This window comes from Gopherus flavomarginatus, chromosome 7, assembly GCF_025201925.1.
Source record: "Gopherus flavomarginatus isolate rGopFla2 chromosome 7, rGopFla2.mat.asm, whole genome shotgun sequence".
Classification (NCBI taxonomy): domain Eukaryota; kingdom Metazoa; phylum Chordata; order Testudines; family Testudinidae; genus Gopherus; species Gopherus flavomarginatus.
The window spans coordinates 1,448,823-1,469,181 of NC_066623.1; the positions used below are offsets into that span (position 1 = coordinate 1,448,823).

The 20,359-nt window shown below is 64.4% G+C and overlaps 2 protein-coding genes across 2 annotated transcripts; one reads left to right on the top strand and one right to left on the bottom strand.

Annotated features, from left to right (window-relative positions):
- Positions 1-7,083: 7,083 nt before the first annotated feature.
- Positions 7,084-11,293, bottom strand: EIF4E1B (eukaryotic translation initiation factor 4E family member 1B). The gene is made up of 7 exons (XM_050961920.1): positions 11,224-11,293; positions 10,602-10,920; positions 8,888-8,983; positions 8,415-8,478; positions 8,049-8,162; positions 7,540-7,679; positions 7,084-7,269 (listed from the first exon to the last, which is right to left on the bottom strand). Exons 1-7 carry the CDS (start codon positions 11,291-11,293, stop codon positions 7,155-7,157), a joined length of 918 nt encoding a protein of 305 aa, XP_050817877.1. The 3' UTR covers positions 7,084-7,154.
- Positions 11,294-12,848: 1,555 nt separating this feature from the next.
- Positions 12,849-20,313, top strand: SNCB (synuclein beta). The gene is made up of 6 exons (XM_050961789.1): positions 12,849-13,149; positions 13,494-13,624; positions 16,128-16,166; positions 16,532-16,650; positions 18,313-18,402; positions 19,631-20,313. The coding sequence occupies exons 2-6, from the start codon at positions 13,504-13,506 to the stop codon at positions 19,658-19,660; spliced, it is 399 nt and encodes a 132-aa protein (XP_050817746.1). The 5' UTR covers positions 12,849-13,149; positions 13,494-13,503; the 3' UTR covers positions 19,661-20,313.
- The last annotated feature ends 46 nt before the right edge of the window (positions 20,314-20,359 follow it).

Here is a 20,359-nt window from a genome sequence, read left to right on the forward strand (position 1 = left end):
GGTTTACCAGGTGGGCACGGGGCTGCCCCTCCGGAAAGAGTGCATTGTTTCCCTGGAGGTAGATGGGAGGAAGGTCACTGGGTACTGGGACACAGGCGCAGAGGTGACGCTGGCCCGGCCCGAGGTGGTGGCCTCAGATCGGATGGTGCCCGACACCTACCTGACCCTGATGGGCATGGGTGGGACCCCATTCAAGGTGCCCGTGGCAAGGGTACACCTGAAGTGGGGGGCCAAGGAGGGCCCCAAGGATGTGGGGGTACACCAATATTTGCCCATGGACGTGTTAATGGGAGGGGACCTCTAGGACTGGCCTAGCAACACCCAGAGTGCCCTGGTCGTGACTCGTAGTTTTACTGGCTGGCTAAGAGTCACTGGGGGTCCCAGGAAGAGGGGTGCAGGGCCGGACTCCCCCACTCCATGACACCCACTCAGACCGACCCCCCCTCCCAGGTCCATCCCGGTGCCAGGGTTCAACCCCCCCAGCCCAGCCCAGCCCTGTGCCAGGGTCCAGCCTGCCCCAGCCCAGTGTGGTGCTAGCGGCTGCCCCCAGCCTGGAGCACAGCCAGGCCAGCCGGAGGCTGCAGCCGGCAGGATCACGGTGCGCACAAGCCCCCGGCCTGGCTCACCCCTGTGATGCAGTAGGCAGCGGGGTGGATTGACCTGGGAATGTCGTTTCCTTTTACTGGGGTTGTCTGCATGGGGGATGGGAGAGCAGGGGGTGACTTTAGGTGAGGGATGGTACCTGAGCCTGTAACCTGAGCCAGGAGGGGGGTGGGGGGAGTTGACACCTTGCCTGGGAAGCTGGACAAAGGGAGAGGGGGAGAGAAGGAAGGGGCAGAGCCTGCTGGAGGGGTTTTGGTTTCAGTTTGGGGCTGGCTGGGAAGAGGCAGGGAACCCCAAGTCTGGGGTCTAAGATCCTTGCCCCCAGAGGGACCTGGCTGGGGGGTCCTGGTTGTACCTACAAGCCCTGCTTGGGACTGTGTTCCTGTCATCTAATAAACCTTCTGTGTTACTGGCTGGCTGAGAGTCCCGGGGAATCGCAGGAAGAGGGGTGCAGGGCCCTAACACCCCACACTCCATTACAATGCAGCAGAGGACATTGGAGCCGAAGAGCAGGTACTTGGTGCAGCAGCTGACCCGGGGCCCTGGGAAGGGCAGCTCCTTGCCAGGCATGGCGGGGCCTGGCCATTGCTACCCACCTCCCTCCACTGGTTCAGGGCAGCGCTTCGCATCCACCCCCCGGTGGGAGCTGCCTCGTGCTCAGCCCTGAGCGCCCGGCCAGCCAGGTGCCGCAGGGAGTCCAGCAGGATTGGGCCCTCCTGGTTCTCTCCGGCTCCTTCCCAAAGCAAGCCAAGCCCGGGGAGGGGGCACAGGCTGCACTGCAGCTTGCCTGAAGTTCTGTGCCCACTGACCTCCTCCACTCCCCTGGGCACTGCCGCCTGGGCCAGCTCCCTGGAGAGACCATTGCTAGAGGGCAGGGCCCTGCAGAGCCAGTCACTGGGTCCCCTCCCACCCACATGCAGAGCAGACCTCAGGCACCCGGCTGCGCCCCATCCTGGACACCGAGACACAAGTGCTGCTGGGCAGAGCACAATCATTGTGCTTCGCAGGCCAGAGCAGGGCTCAGCGCATCGTATCTGGGTAGTAGGCCCCCGCTCAGCAGGTATGTAGCAGTTCCCTGCCCCAGCCCCCTTTGTGGGTGCCAGAGCCCCAGCCCTGCATGAAAAGGAGCAAGGCTCTAGCAGGGAACCGGGAGCTGCAGGGAACCACTGCAGCAAGGTCTGTGTCTGACGCACCAGCACACAGGTCCCAGCTGGGGTCAGAGAATCATCGAATCTCAGGGCTGGAAGGGACCTCAGGAGGTTCTAGTCCCATCCCCTGCTCAAAGCAGGACCAATCCCCAACTAAATCATCCCAGCCAGGGCTTTGTCAAGCCGGGCCTTAAAAACCTCTAAGGAAGGAGATTCCACCACCTCCCTAGGAAACCCATTCCAGTGCTTCACCACCCTCCTAGTGAAATAGTGTTTCCTAATATCTAACCTAGCCCTCCCCCACTGCAACTTGAGACCATTGCTCCTTGTTCTGTCATCTGCCACCACTGAGAACAGCCAAGCTCCATCCTCTTTGGAACCCCCTTTCAGGGAGTTGAAAGCAGCTATCAAATCCCCCCTCACTCTTCTCTTCTGCAGACTGAACAATCCCAGTTCCCTCAGCCTCTCCTCGTAAGTCATGTGCTGCAGCCCCCTAATCATTTTCATTACCCTCCGCTGGACTCTTTCCAATTTGTCCACATCCTTCTTGTAGTGTGGGGCAGTACTGAAAGCAGTACTCCAGATGAGACCTCACCAGTGCCGAATAAAGAGGAATAATCACATCCTTTGATCTGCTGGCTATGCCCCTACTTATACAGCCCAATATGCCATTGGCCTTCTTGGCAAGGAGGGCACACTGCTGACTCACATCCAGCTTCTCGTCCACTGTAAGCCCCAGGTCCTTTCCTGCAGAACTGCTGCCTGGCCATTCCGTCTCTAGTCTGTAACAGTGAATGGGATTCTTCCGTCCCAAGTTCAGAACTCTGCACTTGTCCTTGTTGAACCTCATCAGGTTTCTTTTGGTCCAGTCCTCTAATTTGTCTAGGTCCCTCTGGACCCTGTCCCTACCTTCCAGCGTATCTACCTCTCCCGCTACACTGATCCTTGTGAGAACGAGGCTGACCCAGAAAGTATCAGCTCTTCCCCACTCATCCCAGTGTGTAAGAAAGGATCTGAGGCCCAGGAGCCCAGCAGGGAGAATAGGAGTCTCATAGGGGGGCTGTGCAGCCCCCGGAGCCCAGACGGGCCCCAGGACAGCAGCCTAGGGAGCTGCATGCTCATGTTTGGACATTGCATGAGCCCGTCTGCAACATCTCGATTTCCTGGGCAGCGCCTGGCAGAGCTGCCCCTGTATCCCAGCCTGCCCCCGGCAGGCAGTGCACCCATGGCCACGTGCCAAATGGCTGGGCCGAGGGGGCTCTCCCTGGAAGTTACTTAAACACCCGACCCGTGGTGTCCCACAGAGGCTGCGCTTTTGCCCTTCAAGCCCCAGGTCCAGGCTGCCCCAGCCCTCCCTTCAGCCCAGAGAGGGGATTTCAGGCCAGGCCCTTTCCAGCCCCCCACCCAGAGACATTCTGCTCCGTCTGCAGCTGGCCAGGTGTCCCCATGCAAGTTCCCCAGGGCAGGGCATGTGTCTCAGGGACACTACAGAGCTGAGCGGGGCCCTCCAGTTCCCAAAGCCAAGCAAAGTGCTGCCAGGCAGGTGCATTTCCTGGGCTGATCACCAGAGGGTCAATCTTAAACCTGCCCACAACCCAGAGGAAATTCCCTTCCAAGCAGCATCTGGCCTGACCTCCAGTCTCCGGGGCCTGCCCCCCGCCCAACACCCAGTCCAAGGGGTCACAGGGCCCAGGTAAGTGCAGCGACCCAGCCCAGGAGAGTCCAGCCCCCAGCCCCTAAGGAGGGGAGGGAAGCTAATGACAGAGCTTAACTCCTGCTTGCAAAGTGCTGGGAACTCTGCCTAGGGCAGAGCAGAAGGGTGGTTTGGTTTTTTCATAGTTTTATGGATTTGGGACCAGAGGAGACTCCTGGCTGTGGTCTGCATGGTGTAGCCCAGGCCCCCAGATATGACCCAGTCCCTCGTGCTTCAGCTAAGGTGCCCACTCCAGCAGGGCAGCCAGTCTGGACCCAAAGCCAGATGGAGAGGACCCCCCCTCCACTTCCCAGGGACTTTGTCCCAATGGTTGATCACTCACATGTGAAAAACTGTGCCACCTTCGTCACTGGAATTCAACTGGCTGTTTCTTCCAGCCACTGGGGCCTGTTCTGCCATCCTCCACTCGGTCAGAGACCTTTAGCACCCAGCCATTTCTCCCTGGGACGGTCCCTGCCAGCCTATGCTCTGTAACTCACTGCCCAGGCAGTTTCCAGCCCTAAATTTTTGTGGCTCTTCTCTGCTCCCTCTCCAATCTTTCAACAGCCTTTTTAGACCGTGACCACCAGAGCTGGACCCAGCGTCCAGCATCAGTCTCAGCCAGGCCACGTACAGAGGGGAAAAAGGCTTCCCGACACTGCGCCTCTGTTACTAATCCAAAGATCACACACCATCCCCCTGGGAGTGCGTCACAGGCCACAGGCCAGTGCCCTGCTACACAGGCAGCTAAGTCAGACATCAGTTACATCTACAGGTTACCTGATGTGACAAAGCAGGAATTTTTTGTAATATGTTTATGAATCTGGTACGTGCCTCAGTTTCCCCACTACTGTGCATGACTGGGGCGCAGGAGGATTAAGGCTGCTCTCAGGGCAGCCTGAGAGACATGGTGTGTTTGTGTCACCCCCTCGGCTGGGTGGAATGAATAGAGTCATTAAGGAACTGGCTGCAACTAACCCAGGTCAACAAGTCCTCTGGAGAGACAACTGCAGCCACTGAGTGGAGATCCCAGCTCCAGAACAAAGGCCTTGGCTGGGAGGAGAAGGGGGGGCTCTGGAAGAAGGAGAGCCCAGAACTGGCTTGTTCCAGGTTGGCTGGTGAATTGCAGCTTGACCAGCTGGTCATGGCTCTGGGCTAATATCAGCTGGTGCTGCAGCCAGCTGCCTGCTCAACCCTGCTCTGTGACAGCACTGGGAGAGGGGGCCAGGGACACTAGCCCCAGTGGAGGGGACACTGTACCAGGGTCTGTCTCAGCTAGACACACTGAGCAGAGCTGCCAAGGGAACCAGGAGGGCTGGCAGGAGGCAGTGAGGCCATGGGGTACCCCAAGGCAGGAGTGGGACCCCAGGGGGTTGGCTCACTGCTGGGGCTCAGCCAGGAGTATGTTCACACGCTGGGGCATAGCACAGCTCCTGGGATCCGTGACAACTCTACCAATCTCACTTTCATTAGCGCATGAGAGGCCAGTCAGCCCCACTGCCATGCGAGGTGACCTGCTCAGGGCCTCAGTTTCCCCATCCTCTCCTGCCTCTCAGAGACAGGGGTTTGGGAGGGTTTGAGGTGGAGGGGGAAGGGCAGCTCCTGGGACAGAGGAATTGCCAGCTGGGTTTAGAGCCAAGGTACAGCTAGTCCCATCTCCCAGTGAAGTGGACACTGCAGAGAAGATGTATGAACCCTGCGAGGGGCAGAGGGGGATAATCTGCCCTCCCCCAGAGATCTCCCATCCCACAGCCCCCCTTTCTAGACCAGCCTCAGCTGCTTTTCTCCTCCCCCATCCTGACCTACAGCCCCTTTTATCCCAGCCTAAGCTTCCCCCACCTTTGCTGCTCCTCCTCACCCACAACCCCTTGGCTGTCTTCGCTGGAGGCCTCCCTGGTAGCTGAGTGGCGCTGGGACTCTGGCCCTGCTGCCCAGTAGATATAGGGAGCTCGTGTGGCTCCGTATGGATCCGTCCCTCCCTGCACGGGCTGTGAAGTGCTGAGGAACGCCCTCGGGAAAGGTCCTTGAAACAGCGCTGTGCTGTGTCCTGCTGCCAGAGCTGCATAGGCCCAGGGGCACGAGCCAGCGAGCGGCAGCAGGGCCAGGAGCAAAGACCCGAGCAGGCCTTAGGCTGAGACGTCACCTTGACGGACATTTTTAATGAAGCCAGAAGCCGCAAGGCAGGTCAGCGCTGCCCCTGCTGCGGCTGGCTCCAGGCTGTTGAGCCTGGCCTGGCCCAAAGGGCAGCTGGGGGCAGGCCTCTTAGACCCCTCCGCCCAGGGAAGGCACTGACTGGAGAGCTCAGCCCTGCTGTTCCCTGGGCAGCTGCCTGGGGAACAACAGCGCCCACACACACACACCCTGTGCACTGGCCCATCAGCACCCAGAGCCCCAGCGCAGGGAGCCAGAGCCTGGCCAGGTCCATGATCACAAGAACCCAGAGCAGCATCTCACCTCCTCTGTGGGGCTGCACCCTGTTTGGGCCCCACAGCGGCCCCCGGGACAGGGGAGCTACTGACACTGCATCCCATGGCCCATGCAGAGGGGCTGCACTAGGCAGCCAGTGCTCCAGAGCCTGGGGCAGGAGTCCAACGGGGGGCTCGCTCCTTTGTCTGCTGTGCCCCTTGAGTCACTGCTACCCTCCTCGCCCACAGGCAGCCTCCCAATTCCACCCACAGGGAGCCTAGCTGGACTCTGCTTTCCCCTCAGCCAGAAGGGATTCCCCCCATGCTGCCCCCTCAAGCCTGTCCCAGAATGCGTGTGCCCACACGACCCCTGCCAGGCATCAAGGCCTCTTTCTGGGGAATGGAGGAGGGCAGCAGCTCTGTGTCATGTGCTCCTCCCTGGCAGCCCACTCAGCTGCTGGGTCAGCACTGCCCAGAGGTGGCATGGGACAGGCTGCCTGGCTGGACCCATCCAGAGCTAAGCAAGGTGCCCCCACAGCAGAGCGTGAGTGGAGCTGCGTGCTCTGCGAACCCCCCCGTGTCCCACCCTGGGAAGCCCAGCAGCAGGCACCCCACAGGAACCACCAGGCTAGGCCAGGGCCAGGCACCAGGGACGTGGCCCTGTCACTCTGTCCCCTCCCATGGCCTGAAGGAGCAGGAGCCTGGCATGACGCCAGTCCCAACCATGCAGAGTAGGGCCCCCTACCCCACACATGCTCTTGCTGCAGGGGAAGCAGAGAGAGAAAGAGGGGAGCCCTATGGGGCAGCTCCCCCCGCACCAGGCTGCTCAGGGTGGCAGGCACTGCTGTCCCCAGGGCAGGGCTGCAGCAAGGGGTACCTGGCTGGTAGCAGCAAGGGGGCTGGACTGCAGTCCCACAGGCAGAGCTGGGGGGCATATCACTCTCCATGTCAGGTGGGCCCAGCCTCCCCTCTGTGCACCTGCACCAGCGGGCATCTGCCCAGGTGTCTTCAGCACTGGAGTCCACATGCACCCTCCCCCTCCACGTTCCCAGACTGTCCTGTGCTGGAGCTGGCAGGTGGGGACATGAGGCCCAGCCCCACCACCTTGCAGGCAGACACAGAGTCGGTGTTTGGATGCAGCACTTGCATTGTGAGAATTTACTTCTTGCTTGCCACAGCAGGCAGAGTCCTCCCCCAGCCCAGCCCAGCCCAGCCCGTCAGGGGAAGGCCCCAGCCTCAACACCCCGCTCCCCTCACACCCCAGCAGGGCACTGCCATCACAGTCCCAGGAGCCCAGCCTGGCGCTCACACCACAAACTTGTTCTTGGTGAGGGAGCCGCTCTTGGTGGCCGTGTCTGCGTGGGCCTGGTACCCGATCACCACCTTGTGGGATAGCCCCAGGCGCTCCTTGTACACCCGTCTGGGGAGAGAGAGAGCGCTCTTGGGTTCTGCCCTCCCCACCCCCACAGCCCCTGGGGCCCTAGAGCCGGGAGTCCCCCTCAGCCTTGGGAGACCTACCAGCCATGTGCCCTGCTGCGGGGAGCCAGAGGCACAGATGCAGAACAGCACCTGCCCAGCGCCAGTGGGGAGCTCCCGGCTGTCACTGCAACACTGCTCAGCACCAGGCCTGCAGAGTCCCGTGCACAGCCCAGACCCGCCCCACCAGGCAGAGCCATTGGAGCCACATTACCCAATGTGAGTGACTCCATCCCGGTTCTCCGCCTCTCGGGTCCAGACGGCAATCTTGTCTCCCTTGGCCCGGATGTTGATGACGGCCCCGCAGACATCCTCGCTGTATGGGCCGAACGTCTCGCCAATCAGACACAGCAGCTGCATGGGGGGAAGGCCCCTGGGTTACCCAGGCGGCCAGACCAGCACCCATCCCCCAGGGGGGGCAGCGCAGTGCCCTTGAGAAACCGCTACTCTGCCCCCCGGCAAGGAAGGAGCTGCTGGCTCAACCTGGCAGCCCCCTAGGAGAAGCCGGGCACGCCGGATCCGAGAGGCCCTGAAGAGTTGACCGTGAGGAGCTGCTGAGGATTCCTGCCCCACCAGGGGAGCTGTGTCCGGTATCCAGCCCGCCCTGTGCAGAAGGGTCCTCACTGGGACCTTTCGGAGGGACAGTGGGGCCAGGGACATGATAGAGCCTGCGGGACGGGGCACAAGGGGAGCTCAGGGCGCAGTGGTGCAACTCATACTCACCGTCTCCAGCCAGAAGCGGTCCAGCTCCGTGTGCCTCTGCTGCTTGGCCAGCGTGATGAGCCAGCGCCCACCCCGTTTGTTCCGGTTGTCTTCCCACATGGGCTCGATCCCGTCCTGGGCCAGGGAGGTGGCGAGTTAAGGGGCGCAGGCAGCAGCCAGCCTTCCCCAAAGTCACCCCCAGCCTCTCCTGCACCCTGAGCCCCTTCCCCCAGCGTCACGCTGCCCCTCGGCTTGTCTCACACCCCGTGGGCAGGATCCCTCAGACCAGGCCCTGGCGCACAGACGGACCCAGCGAGCTCCTTGGCACCCCTGGTTGCCCCCGGCTGCAAGGACGGGCACTGCCGGGGGGCGGCGGGGAGACCTTACCTTGAAGAGGGAGTAGTCGCAGCCTGATGTCAGCTTGCTGGCCAGCTGGATGTGGCTGTACAGCCTGCCCGGCGCCAGCATGGAGAGAGCGGGTTAGTGGCTGACAGAAGAATCTGGTGCAGCAGCCCCCAAAAGCCCCTGGAGCCCTCCCCACCCCAACCACCACCTGGGGCCCAGCAGGGTGAATACCCACCCCTGTGGGTCAGAGACACTGAACCCCAACTTCTCTCTGCCAAGCCCCAGGGCCTGGGCACAGCCGGGAGCGAAGTCCCCATGCAGACACCAGGGGAGAGGCTAGCCCCCCAAGGGACATGCGCCAGCTGCCCCACTCCTGTGCCTGCAGCCAGTCCCTCCTGCCTACGAGGAGGTCACACAGGGGGGCGTTGCCCCCTCGGACGGGTGAGCCCCCAAGATCCCTCTGCAGAAGTTGAAGCGACCCCGCCCCCGGCAGCAGGGCCCCGAGGGGAACTCACGCCCAGAAATCCTCCACGGTGCTGAACTTGGTCACCAGGCGCAGGTTCGCCTGCCATGTCTTGCTCTTGTCATTTTTGAAGAACCAAAGAGCCCACCTGGAGGGAGGGGCATGGCAGGTTAGAGCCACACAGCTGAGAGCAGACATCACACCCCCCCCCGCCGGCCACCCAGCCCCTGCCACGCACCCCTTCCGGGCCCACACAGCCGAGAGCAGACATTACACCCCCCACCGGCCACCCAGCCCCTGCCACGCACCCTCTCTGGTCACCCAGCCCCTCTGGGCCCACGCAGCCGAGAGCAGACATCACCCCGCCCCCCCGCCGGCCACCCAGCCCCTGCCATGCACCCTCTCAGCTGCGTGGGCCAATAGGGGCTGGTGACCAAACATCCCCCCCACCACATGCCTTTGTGCCCACCCAGCCACAACACCCACCTCTGGCCACCCAGCTCCCATGCAGCCAGCTGCCACCCCCTCACTCCACACACCCTGTGCCCACCCAGCCCTGCCACACCCCCAGCCAGCCCCCTGCCACACACTATCTCTGGCCACCCAGCGAGGCAGGCCTCTGCCACTCCACGCCCCCATTCCACCAGCTCCCCCAGCCAAGATAACTAAACCCAAGTCACCCCCCTTCACTGACAGGTCTGTGTCCCCCCCTCCCCACATCACAAGGGCTCTGCTTGGCTGGCTGCACTGACACGCCCAGGCTCTGACTGGTCACTAGGGGTGGGGTCAGGAAGGAATTTCCCCAGATCAGACTGGCACTGCCCTTGGGGCAGGGGGGGGGTCACCTCCCTCTGCAGCACTGGGTGCAGGTCACTCACCAGGATTATCTGGGGGTGTCTCACTTAACCCTCTCCCTGCCACTGCAGAGCTCAGCCCCTGGTGCCCCTCATCCATCCACGGCAGCCCGCCCCCGGTGCCTCCCATCTGTCCCTGTCCAGCCTGCTGTGGGCTGGGAGATTCTGGTCTCCTGTCAATTGTTGAGGGTCGGGGGAAGAAGAGGGGGACGCTAGGGGCCAATGACACATGGGATCAGACTGGATGATCGGACTCTGTGACTCCTCTGAAGTCCAGGACCCCACCTGGCCTTTCCCCAAAGCTGGGGGTCTCTGAGGGGGGCTCCCACCTGCAGGACCGGCAGTAGTGTTTTTAGCGCCCTAGGCGCACGGCCATTTTGCCGCCCCGCGCGCTGGTCCCATGGCTCCGGTGGACCTGTCGCAGTCATGCCTGTGGAGAGGGTCTGCTGGTCTGCGGCTCTGGTGGAGCTGCTGCAGCCGTGCCTGTGGAGAGGGTCCGCTGGAGCCGCGGGACCAGGGGACCCTCCACAGGCATGACTGCGGCAGCTCCACTGGAGCCGCCTGCCGCCATCCCGCCCCCAGCAAAATGCCACCCCCTAATAATCCTGGCGCCCTAGGAAATTGCCTAGGCTGCCTAAATGGAAACACTGGCCCTGCCCGCCTGGCAATCAGAGCCACCTCTACCTCCTGCTCTGCCCTGCGGCTATGGCCAAGCACCACAGGCTCATAGCACCTCTGTGGGGCAGGGCACCCCCAGGGCACCTCATCAGCCTAGCCCCAGGGTGGGGTGTTTCATGGCAGCACCTGGGCAAGCAGCACAAAGCGCTGGAGGAGGGACCCATGCGGGGTGGGGAGCAGTAGGCAGGAATAAGGGGGGGTGCCAGAGGCCCTCCCCCCCAGCCCAGACAGTACCTGTTCTGCAGGGGATGCTTGTCCAAGATCTCGGCAGCGAGCGCCTCCCTTCGTGCCTTTCGCCGCCTCTGCTCCTCTCGCCTGTGCAGAGCGCTCCCCTGCCACACACTGGCGTAAGGCGCATGGCGGGACACAAGGCACTGCAGACTCTGGAGGGCAGGGATGGCTTCGAGGGGACCCCAGAAGGTGGGCGAGCAGAGCCCCGTGAGTAACCAAGCCAGCCTCACAAGCACTGGGTGCAGAGCGCTCCAGTCCCATGGCCAGAGACTAACAACATGGCTGCCGGAGCCCCATGTGCCCCGAGACAGGGACTCCCTGGCTCAGGACCTGCCCACAGAGGCCCCAGGGCAGGAACCAGGCTCCAGAGCTGTTCAGCAGCCTACCCGGGACCCAACCCACCCCACGCACTGGCAGTGCCAGGGGGCACAGGGACTCTGTCACTTTAGCAGTGGTCCAGAGGTTGCTGCTTGTTGTCTCCTCCACAGCCTGAGCCCACCCACCTCCCTCCGCTGCCCCCCAGGCACAGCCTGCCCCAGGGCTGGTGTGTCAAGCCATTCCTCCCTCTCCCCCCAGGGACACATAGGGCCAAGCCTGCCCAGCCACACTGGTGCCATGGCCCTACCTGCAGCCACCTGAGCCCATTTAACCCAAGGGCTGGCACAGCCCTGGGCAGAGCACACAGCAGGGTGCATCCTACCCAGGCCCCAGCAGAATCACACCACTGCAGCAGCTGGGACCCTCCCAACACAGGGCAGGAACATGTGGGTTAGTGGCAGGGGAACACCAGCCCACCCCAGATCCTGCCCCCTCCCTGTCACCCCCCCCCACAGCAGGGCACTTTAAACTGGCTGCTGGAGTCTCCTACAAACACAGCAGAGCCAGGCCCTGGCTCCACACACATGCCCAGGAGCTGGCACCTCAGGCTGGAAGGGGAGCTCCAGGCAGGGCTCAGATCAGCCAGGCACCCATGGTGCAACTCACCATCTCAGCTGCAGCCATCTTCCCTGAGTAGGGCCCACCCCCGCAGGGCTCCTTTTATCTGGAACCCAGACTCTTAAAGGCCCAGCTGTAATCACCTTGTGATGCTGACCTCTGACCCCAGCCGCTGGAGGTCCCAGGGTCCTGGCCGCAGTTCATGGGCACCCACGAGGGGGCGGTGGGGTCTCTCCTGCCCCACGCTGTGCATTGTACAGCCCTGGCTCTGATTTCCTGAGCAGCCCCACCAGCCCCAAGCAGAATGGACGTGGCGGGCAGAGGGACATGCTGCCCTGGCCCTGCCTCCATCTGGGGCTGCGGGCACCAGGGGCCCCTTGCTCCCCATCTGAGTCACACCCTGGGGCCGCGGGAGGCTGCACAAGGGCCAAGCCTGTGGGTTATCCCTGCCCCTCCTGCAGCCCCCCTTTCCCTATCCCACTATGCTCCCAGCATTCCCCCAGCCCTGTCCCATTGCTCTCCTTGCCCCAGCCCTGCCCCACTGCACTCCCTGCATCCCCTCAGCCCTGCCCCACTGTGCTCCCTGCTCCACTGTGCTCCCTGCATCCCCTCAGCCCTGCCCCACTGCACTCCCTGCCCCAGCCCTGCCCCACTGTGCTCCCTGCATCCCCTCAGCCCTGTCCCATCCAGCCCTGCCCCACTGTGCTCCCTGCATCCCCTCAGCCCTACCCCATCCAGCCCAGCCCCACTGCACTCCCTGCCCCATACAACCCGGCCCCACTGTGGTCCCTACATCCCCCTAACCCTGCCCCACTGCACTCCCTGCCCCAGCCCTGCCCCACTGTGCTCCCTGCATCCCTCAGCCCTGCCCCACTGTGCTCCCTGCCCCATCCAGCCCTGCCCCACTGCGCTCCCTACATCTCCTCAGCCCTGCCCCATCCAGCCCTGCCCCACTGTGCTCCCTGCCCCATCCAACCCTGCCCCACTGTGGTTCCTGTATCCCCTCAGCCCTGCCCCACTGCACTCCCTGCCTCACTGCGGTCCCTGCATCCCCTCAGCCCTGCCCCACTGCACTCCCTGCCCCATCCAGCCCTGCCCCAGTGTGGTCCCTGCATCCCCCCAGACCTGCCCCACTGCACTCCCTGCCCCAGCACTGCCCACTGTGCTCCCTGCATCCCCCAGCCCTGCCCCACTGTGCTCTCTGCCCCATCCAGCCCTGTCCCACTGCAGTCCCTGCATCCCCTCAGCCCTGCCCCACTGCAGTTCCTGCCCCATCCAGCCCTGCCCCACTGCGCTCCCTGCATCCCTTGAGCGCAGCCATCCCACTTCCCCGCAGCCACATGGTGTGTGGAGTGGGGAGCCCCCCTTCCTCCCGAGCTGCCGCTAGAGTCCCTGTCCCCCCGCCCCCGCAGGAGCCAGGCAGGGGACCGGCGCGGGGGTCCCAGTTCATCCGGGCAGCGAGGAGGCGCGGCGCAGCGCAGCCTGCGCGCTGCTGATGAAATCCCCTTGCCCGCGGCTGTAGGGCGGCCGGCGCAGCGCAATATTCAGCAGGGCGAAGCGCTCCATGGCAGAGCCGCGCTGAGCCGCCCGAGCCCAGCGCCATCGCCGATTGCAGGTGAGAGACGGCCCGGGGGGGGCATGGCCCGCAGCAGGGACCCTCCCGTCCCCCGGGAGCTGCCCGGCTTGTGCCCCTGCTCCGGGGCTGCACCCTCCCCCGCGCCAGTTCTTAGCATCCCTCCTGCGTTTCAAGGGCACGGAGCCGGCGGGGGGGGGGAGCCGAGATCTGGGGCGCTGGGATCGGAACCGGGTCGGTCCGTGCCCCATCCCAGAGCGGCACCAGGCGGGGGTTCCCCCGGGAGGAGCCGCTCCCTGCGCCGGGGGGGGGGGTGCAGCTGTGCCCGGGCTGCCCTGGCACGGGGGGGGCTCCCGGAGCCATCTTGCGGGTCTGTCTCCGTGCAGAGCCGCCGCCATGGACGCGTTCATGAAGGGCTTGTCCAAGGCCAAGGAGGGGGTTGTCGCCGCGGCGGAGAAGACCAAGCAGGGGGTGGCGGAGGCTGCGGAGAAGACCAAGGAGGGGGTGCTCTACATGGGTAAGGCTGCGGGGGCCGGGCACCCCGGGCTGGGGGGCGATAGACGGGCAGGTGGGGGGGCGCTGCCCACGCCCCGCCCGCGGTGCCTGCATCCAGCCCTGGGGGGCCTGGGGGCTCCCCACCCTGCCAGCAGCTGGGAGCAGCAGGCCAGGCTGATCCCAGGCGCCGGGGCTGGGGGGGGGGGGGAGATTCAGCCCTAGGCGAAGGGCAGGACGCCAGAGCCAGGCGGTCCCAGGCCCTGGAACGTGACCCACAGCTGCCCTCACCTCCAGGGGGGCCCATGGACCTGCCGTCCCCAGTGCAATGCCAGACCACGCGCCTGGTTACTGCAGAACCTCCATCCCTGCACCACGGCCCCAGGCCACCCCCCCTTGGGAACTGCAGGGGTCCATCTCTTCCCCCATAGGCACCTCAGCAGCTGAGGAGTGGGGCAGGGTTGGCAGGGTCCCCCAGAGAGACTGGCCTTCGACTTGCGCTGCCCAGGGTAGTTCCCCTTTCACAGCTATGGTCGCAGGCTCTTGGCAAACTCAGGCATTCAGCTGTTGTGTCTCTCAGCCCAGCGTTTGTTGTCTCTGGCTTGAGGATCCTGCTGGACGTTGGCACTGAGGTTCTGGTCCCCCTGCCCAGGGGTCTCTGACCTGGAGATGCTAACAAGCCCTGGGTGTGCTGTGATGTGCTAATGGTGCTAATGCTTTGCTCTTTACCCTGACGTTTCTGCTACCCTGTGTGACCTGGCAAAGCCTGGGCTTGCCCCAATCTATCACAGCCTGCCCTGTGAATCCGTTACTAACTCCTGGCGGGTGAGCTGGGATTCCCAGCTTGTGAGGACGGTGCCCCTCGATGCCCACGGGATTGCTCCCAGTGTGGTCACGTGTCAGGGCAGCCTGAGTCTGCGTGTGGATGTCAGACGTTGTAAGTGACTCCCTGTTGCGCTAGACCTCCTCCCGCCCAGCCTCGGACCCAGGGCAGTGGGGAACCTGCATTCCCTCACGTCCTCTTCCCACAGATGCCACATTTGGCTGCCTCCTGTTGGAGGGCAGCCTCTGCCAGGCCAGCACAGCACCTCCTGGGCACTGCCCTGGCCCCTCCATGTGTGCTGGGGCTGTCCTCATGCTGGACGCGAGCAGAATCCCACCGCACCCACCAGCTGGCATCCCTGAAGCGTCCGTGCTGGGCGGAGTCTGGGCTCCTCAGCCTCGGGAGGGCAGCGCTCCCTGTGGGTCTTGCTCAAGCTTCTCCACTTCCCCCAGGCTTTGAATCAGTTTCACGGCAAACCTGCCCCTGCAGCCAGGGTGGCTTTATGAAGGGCGGGGCCCGATTTGAATACCCGGCGGAGATCCAGGGCTTTGGTGGCACTTCGGCGGCAGTGGTTCTGCTCCGGGGCTTCCGTGGCACCGAAGGACCCTCCGCCACTGAAAGGCTGCCAAAGCCCCAGAGCAGACACCTCCCGCCCCACTGAAATGCTGCCAAAGCCCTGGAACTGACCCCCTCCCCACCGCCGGGTCAGTAAAAAAATTATATATTAAAAAGACTCCTAAGGTACGGGGCCCTCTTGAGCACGGGTCCCGATTCGGGGGAATCGGCTTAAAGCCGGCCCTGCCTGCAGCTCCAGCTTCACTGCAGCGGGCACCCAGGATGCCCGTCTGCTCCGAGCTGCTCCGTACGGGGCCTGTCTCACGCCGTGGCTGGACGCTCCCTGGAGCCCTGGCTGAGCATCACAGTCTGGTCTCTGTACTGTGCCTGCCTGGGCTGCTCTCTTCCCTGAAACTGCCCCCAGCCCAGGGGCCACTGTCCTGCGGTGCTGCCTTGGGTCCACCAGCACTGGCTTTGCAACGCGCCCACCTGCCCCCCCCCACGGCACCCCCCCTCCCCACAGCGACCCCTTCCCTACAGACCCCCTCCCCACGGAGCCCCCCCATGGAACCCCCTTCCCCATGGCTCCCCCCTTCCCACCCCAACGACTCCTCCTTGCAGCAGCCTCCACCCCAGAGCAGAGGGTGGTGAGTCCTCGGCAGACCCCAGCTGCCTCCTTGGCAATGTCAGCTCTGAGTCTGCTTTATTCACTGCAGCATGCTCCCCCCACGCCCCACTGCTGGGTGTAGAGACCACGTGTGCAGGGCACCCCTGGGACAGCCAGGAACCCCCCAACTTGCCCCCACCACCTCCCCATGAGGTATCGCCAGGGAGATGCCAGCCTCTTGATGGAGAGACCTGGGGTGAGGGGGTTGCATGTGTCAGGGGGCAGTATGAGGAGGTGCTGATGGAAGCCGGCCTGGTGTGCACTGCGTGGGTCAGCGAGGGAGCCGCGGGGCTGGGAGTGCAGGGGTGCAGGCTCGGGTCGCAGTGCATCAGCAGAGCCATGCAGTGGAGCCCCGTGCTGTGCAGCTGCAGCCAGAGCTTGGCCCCACATGCCTGTCCAGACACCACAGTCCCTCCGCGGGCAGCCCCTGATGGCCTCGCCTGGCACCAGCCCCTCTAACCCCCCCTCTCTCGCTCTCTCTAGGAAGCAAAACCCAAGGTGTGGTGCAAGGCGTCACCTCAGGTACCAGCTGCTCTATCCCCCGGCCCAGCGCCACGCGTGGGTGGCTGCTCTAACGAGCTCAGGCTAATCGGGGGCTGCGATGTCACCAGCCTAAAGCCCGTTATGTAACGGGGGCCAGAACACGGGCTTCCGAGCTGCTGGCCCATGGCCCCACACTGGGGTGAGCCCGGCCTGGCGGGGGGAGGGCTGAGTCTGCCCCACAGGGCACATGCAGGGCTGGAGGGGAGGTGCCTTGCCGGGGCTAGTAGTGTGAGCACAGGCCCAGGAGCCAGGCCCCCCAAGCACTAGCCCCAGCCAGGCCCTGCCTGGCAGCCGAGGGGCCCCCCGGCTGGGCACTGTTACGCGGCTCCGCCTGCCTCTTTCAGTGGCTGAGAAGACCAAGGAGCAGGCGTCCCAGCTGGGGGAGGCCGTCATCTCAGGGGCCGGGAACATCGCGGCCGCCACGGGCCTGGTCAAGAAGGAGGAGTTCCCCACTGACCTGAAGGTGAGTGTCCCTACAGCGAGCTGGGGGTGCAGCCTCTCCAGAGGGACAAGGGGCATCCTGCAGCCACATCCACAGTGTGGCTCTCAGGCCCTGCCCGGTGCACCTGCCTCAGTTTCCCCTGTCTTCTGCCCATGAAAGGAACATCATCTCAGGGTCTGATACACCCTCACCCTGGGCACAGTGGCAGTAATACCCCAAAAGCCGGTTTCCCATCCCCCTCTGCCTCCCCGTCCCTGCTCAGGGGATCCACCCTCCCGCTCCAGCTCCCTGACCAACAGGAGCCCTGTCCCAGCCCCCCACTTCTCAGGCTCCCAGCTCTGGCCAGTTCTCACCAGCTTCCCCCAGGACTCCTCACTGCAGCTCTGGGTGCTGCTGTGTCCGCTCGTTCCTGGCTCAGGCTCTGACCCCTCGCTGCCTCCTCTTGCTAGGCCCAGTTGCCCTCTCTGGAGCCCAGCCAGGCACAGCAGGGTGAGGGCTGAGCCCCGGCCAGGCTGTCCAGCCGCTCGCGGACACCGAGCCCCTCAGTGCAGCTACTTTGGCTTCCCCTGTAGCCAGCTGAGTGAGGCCTGGCCAGGTGGGGAGCAGCAGGAGGAGCCAGTGGCTCTTCACTCAGTGGGGGACTCTCACCCGTCAAGGCCAGGCCGGCACCGCCGCTGGCTGGAAAGGGATTGCTGAGGGGACACGTGGTGTGCACAGTGGGTACCTAAGGGGTGTGCTGGGATCCGCACACAGGCGGGTGGAGGTGGGGAGGTGCATGCATGGACAAGTGCAGGGATGTATGTACATGGACGCGTGTGTGTGGAAGAGTGTGTACACGGAATGTGTAGGGATGTGTGCGTGCATGAGGCCGTGTGTGTGGGGGTGCGTGTACATGCAGGGATGTGTAGGGACGTGTACGTGCATGAATGAGGCCGTGCATGGGTGGGTGCGTGTACATGCAGGGGACATGGGCGTGCGTGTACAAGGCCGTGCAGGGGGAGTGCACGTGCGGGGATGTGCACTGCCGTGGCTGCTCTCAGTGGAGCCGTGCGAGCCGTGAGGTGCCCGACAGCTGCAATCTCCACAAGCCGAGTTGCCACAATGAGCCGTTTGCTTCCAGCTTATCTGAAAATAGAACAGCTGAAACAATGAGGCCACGGCAGCGGGCAGCTCCGAGGGGAGGGCAGCGGAGGACGTGGCTGCGCCAGGCCAATCGCTGGGGCCAAGCTGAGCCCAGACGTCGCAGCCTGAGCTGCCCCCAGGTGCAGGAGCTGTCAGCCTGAGGGGGCAGGCAGGGGGCTCTGCACAGGCCCAGCAGCCAGGTGGAGCTGCCCCCCCCCCGGCTGTGAGGGGCACTGCCCCTAGGCTGAGGAGCCCAAACCTGTCACATAGGCCAGTGTGGGGCAGCCTGGCTCCTCCCAATGACCCAGCCCCCCTGCTCCCCACTCCTTGCAGCAGCACGGGCAGGACCCAGCTGCCCCCTCAGCCAGCCAAGCTCAGGGCTGCGGGGACCTGGAGGCAGGTGGGGCCGGGCCGGTGGGCATGTGGGGAAGGGGACGGGCAGGGGCAGGGCCAGTCCATGGGTTCCTTGCGGGGGCAGTGCGGTCCCTCAGGGAGCTGGCTCTGTCTCCTGCACGAGCCAGTGAGCCCGGCCTGCCCCTGATGCCCCCCTCTCCCCTGCAGCCTGAGGAGGTCGGGCAGGAGGCCGTGGAGGAGCCGCTGATCGAGCCTCTGCTAGAGCCAGAGGGTGAGAACTACGAGGAGCCGCCCCAGGTACAGTTGGGTGGGACCGATTCTGCAGAGCAGGAGCCCAGATGCCCGGGGGATGGGCTGACCTGGCCCATGGCACCAGCCACAAAGAGCTGACTCTCTCCCAGCCACGCTGGTGCCCACCCCCCCAGCACCAGGCCCTGGGCCCACAGCAGCTGCAGCCCTTCTGCCTGGGCCCTGTGCGGCCCAGTGTCCCTGGTGCCCAGGGTGAGACACCCCTCCCCAGACACGCTCAGGTCGGGAGCCAGGGCAGGGGGTCAGACTCCTGGGGCACTGGAAGTGGCCCTGCAGCCTGCCCTGAGCTTACTCCCATGTGACCCATGGGAGCAGGGACGGGAGCCCAGCCCCATGCTCCTCACCGAGTCAGGAGTTCTGGGCAGGGCAGGGCCCAGGGGGGCTGCGGTTCTCTGTGGCTGTTCCCCGGCCCCTCTGCACTGTGGGATTGTCCCAGTCAATGCACTGGGTAACACCTGGTCGGCTGGGGGGTGATGTCAGGCTGAGCCTAGTGGGGCCTCCCCATGCACCCCCAGCTCACACCACAGCCTGCTGTCTTGGAGAGGGGAGGTGCCAGGCCTGTTCACAGCTCCAGGTCGGGGCAGTCTGCGCTGGGGCAGTTGTCACCCATGTGCCTACAAGCCACTGGCTGGGGCAGGCTCAGTCCCTCACCCTGCTAGGCTGAGGAAATGCCCTGATGGTGGGCACTGCCCAGTGCTGGCATCATGGCCCCAAAGCAGCCCTTGGCACGGTCAGAGCATTCTGTGCCTGGCGGGTCTCAGCTCCATGGGCAGCCCAGGAACCAGTTGGAGCAGCCCTGAGGCTGCTCTCCCCTGCACTGGGACTGGGCCAGCTGGGTCCACAGCCTTGGTGCAGACTGGGGGTGGGGTGGGGGGTGCAGCCTGGCACAAAGGCTTCTGGGAATGCAGCCAGGGCCACAGCCCCACACGGAGTGAGGCCGCATCCCAGCCCAAGGGCTCTGTTGCTGGACCCACGTCAGTGCCTGGCCTGAGGCGCTCGGCTGGGCTGCAGCTCAGCAGTGGCTGCTGAGAGCTGCCAGGGCAGCTGGTCCCCAGCACATGCTGGGGGCAAGGGCCCTGGGGCAGCCCTATGCCAGGCCCGAGCACCGAAGCTTGTGGAGCTGCTGCCCAGGCCACTCCCCGGCGGGGAGGCCATGCCGGGTGGCCTGGCATCATGCCATCACCGGCTCACTCGTCCTGGTCTCTCTTCCCTGCAGGACTATCAGGAGTACAAGCCGGAGGCGTAATGGCCACGCTCACCTCGCCACCTCCACCAGCAGCACAATAATGACAATGCCCCCTCGTGCCCCTCCCCGGCTTCTCCCCCGGCAGGTGCCAGCGCAGGGGGCGATGGCGAGGACCCTCCGTCCCATTAAGTCACAAGTTCTTCCTGCAGCCCTGCTGCCAGGGGCCTCGCCGGAGGCTGCGTTGCTGTGTCGTGTCTTGTAGTGTTAAGAGAAACTCGTCGTCCTGCAGCCGCCCGGAGCGGTGTCCCAGGCCCGGCTTATCGCCCTGCATCCCTCCCAGTGCCATAAGCCCGGCTGGCCCCGTGTCCGTCCGCAGCATGTTTAGCTGAGCCGAGCGGCCCCGCCGGCAGGAGTCCTGGTGTGGCATGCGCCCCCGGGGCTGGTGTACATTCGCTTGCACGCGCCTCCTGGTGATTCGCACCCGTCCTCGTGGAACTGTTTTTGATATTCTGATGGATCATTTATGCCCTTGTGACACCCCCCCCCCCCCGGTGCGACTGTTGTGTCTGTGCTCTCCAAACACCCCAGTAAGAACCCCCCCCAATGCTGTGTTGTGATGTGGTATGGATCCCCCCCCCCCCCCGTGTCAATGCGGGGCAGCTGCCAGTGACACAGCCACCCCGCCGGTGAATAAAGCCAGCTCTTGTCTGTCACTGCCGGTGCGGGTCTCTGGTTCCCAGGCTGGGGGGGGGGGGGGGG

Bases quoted from the DNA above. Each gene is read 5' to 3' on its own strand.
- EIF4E1B (XM_050961920.1), bottom strand. From the start codon at position 11,293: ATGCACCCTGCTGTGTGCTCTGCCCAGGGCTGTGCCAGCCCTTGGGTT. The intron at 7,680-8,048 runs GTGAGTATGAGT...CCCCCCATGCAG, and splicing joins ACCGCTTCTGGCTGGAGACG to CTGCTGTGTCTGATTGGCGA. The intron at 7,270-7,539 runs GTAATGTGGCTC...CTCTCTCCCCAG, and splicing joins GATGGAGTCACTCACATTGG to ACGGGTGTACAAGGAGCGCC.
- SNCB (XM_050961789.1), top strand. From the start codon at position 13,504: ATGGACGCGTTCATGAAGGGCTTGTCCAAGGCCAAGGAGGGGGTTGTC. The intron at 16,167-16,531 runs GTACCAGCTGCT...TGCCTCTTTCAG, and splicing joins GGTGCAAGGCGTCACCTCAG to TGGCTGAGAAGACCAAGGAG. The intron at 16,651-18,312 runs GTGAGTGTCCCT...TCTCCCCTGCAG, and splicing joins AGTTCCCCACTGACCTGAAG to CCTGAGGAGGTCGGGCAGGA.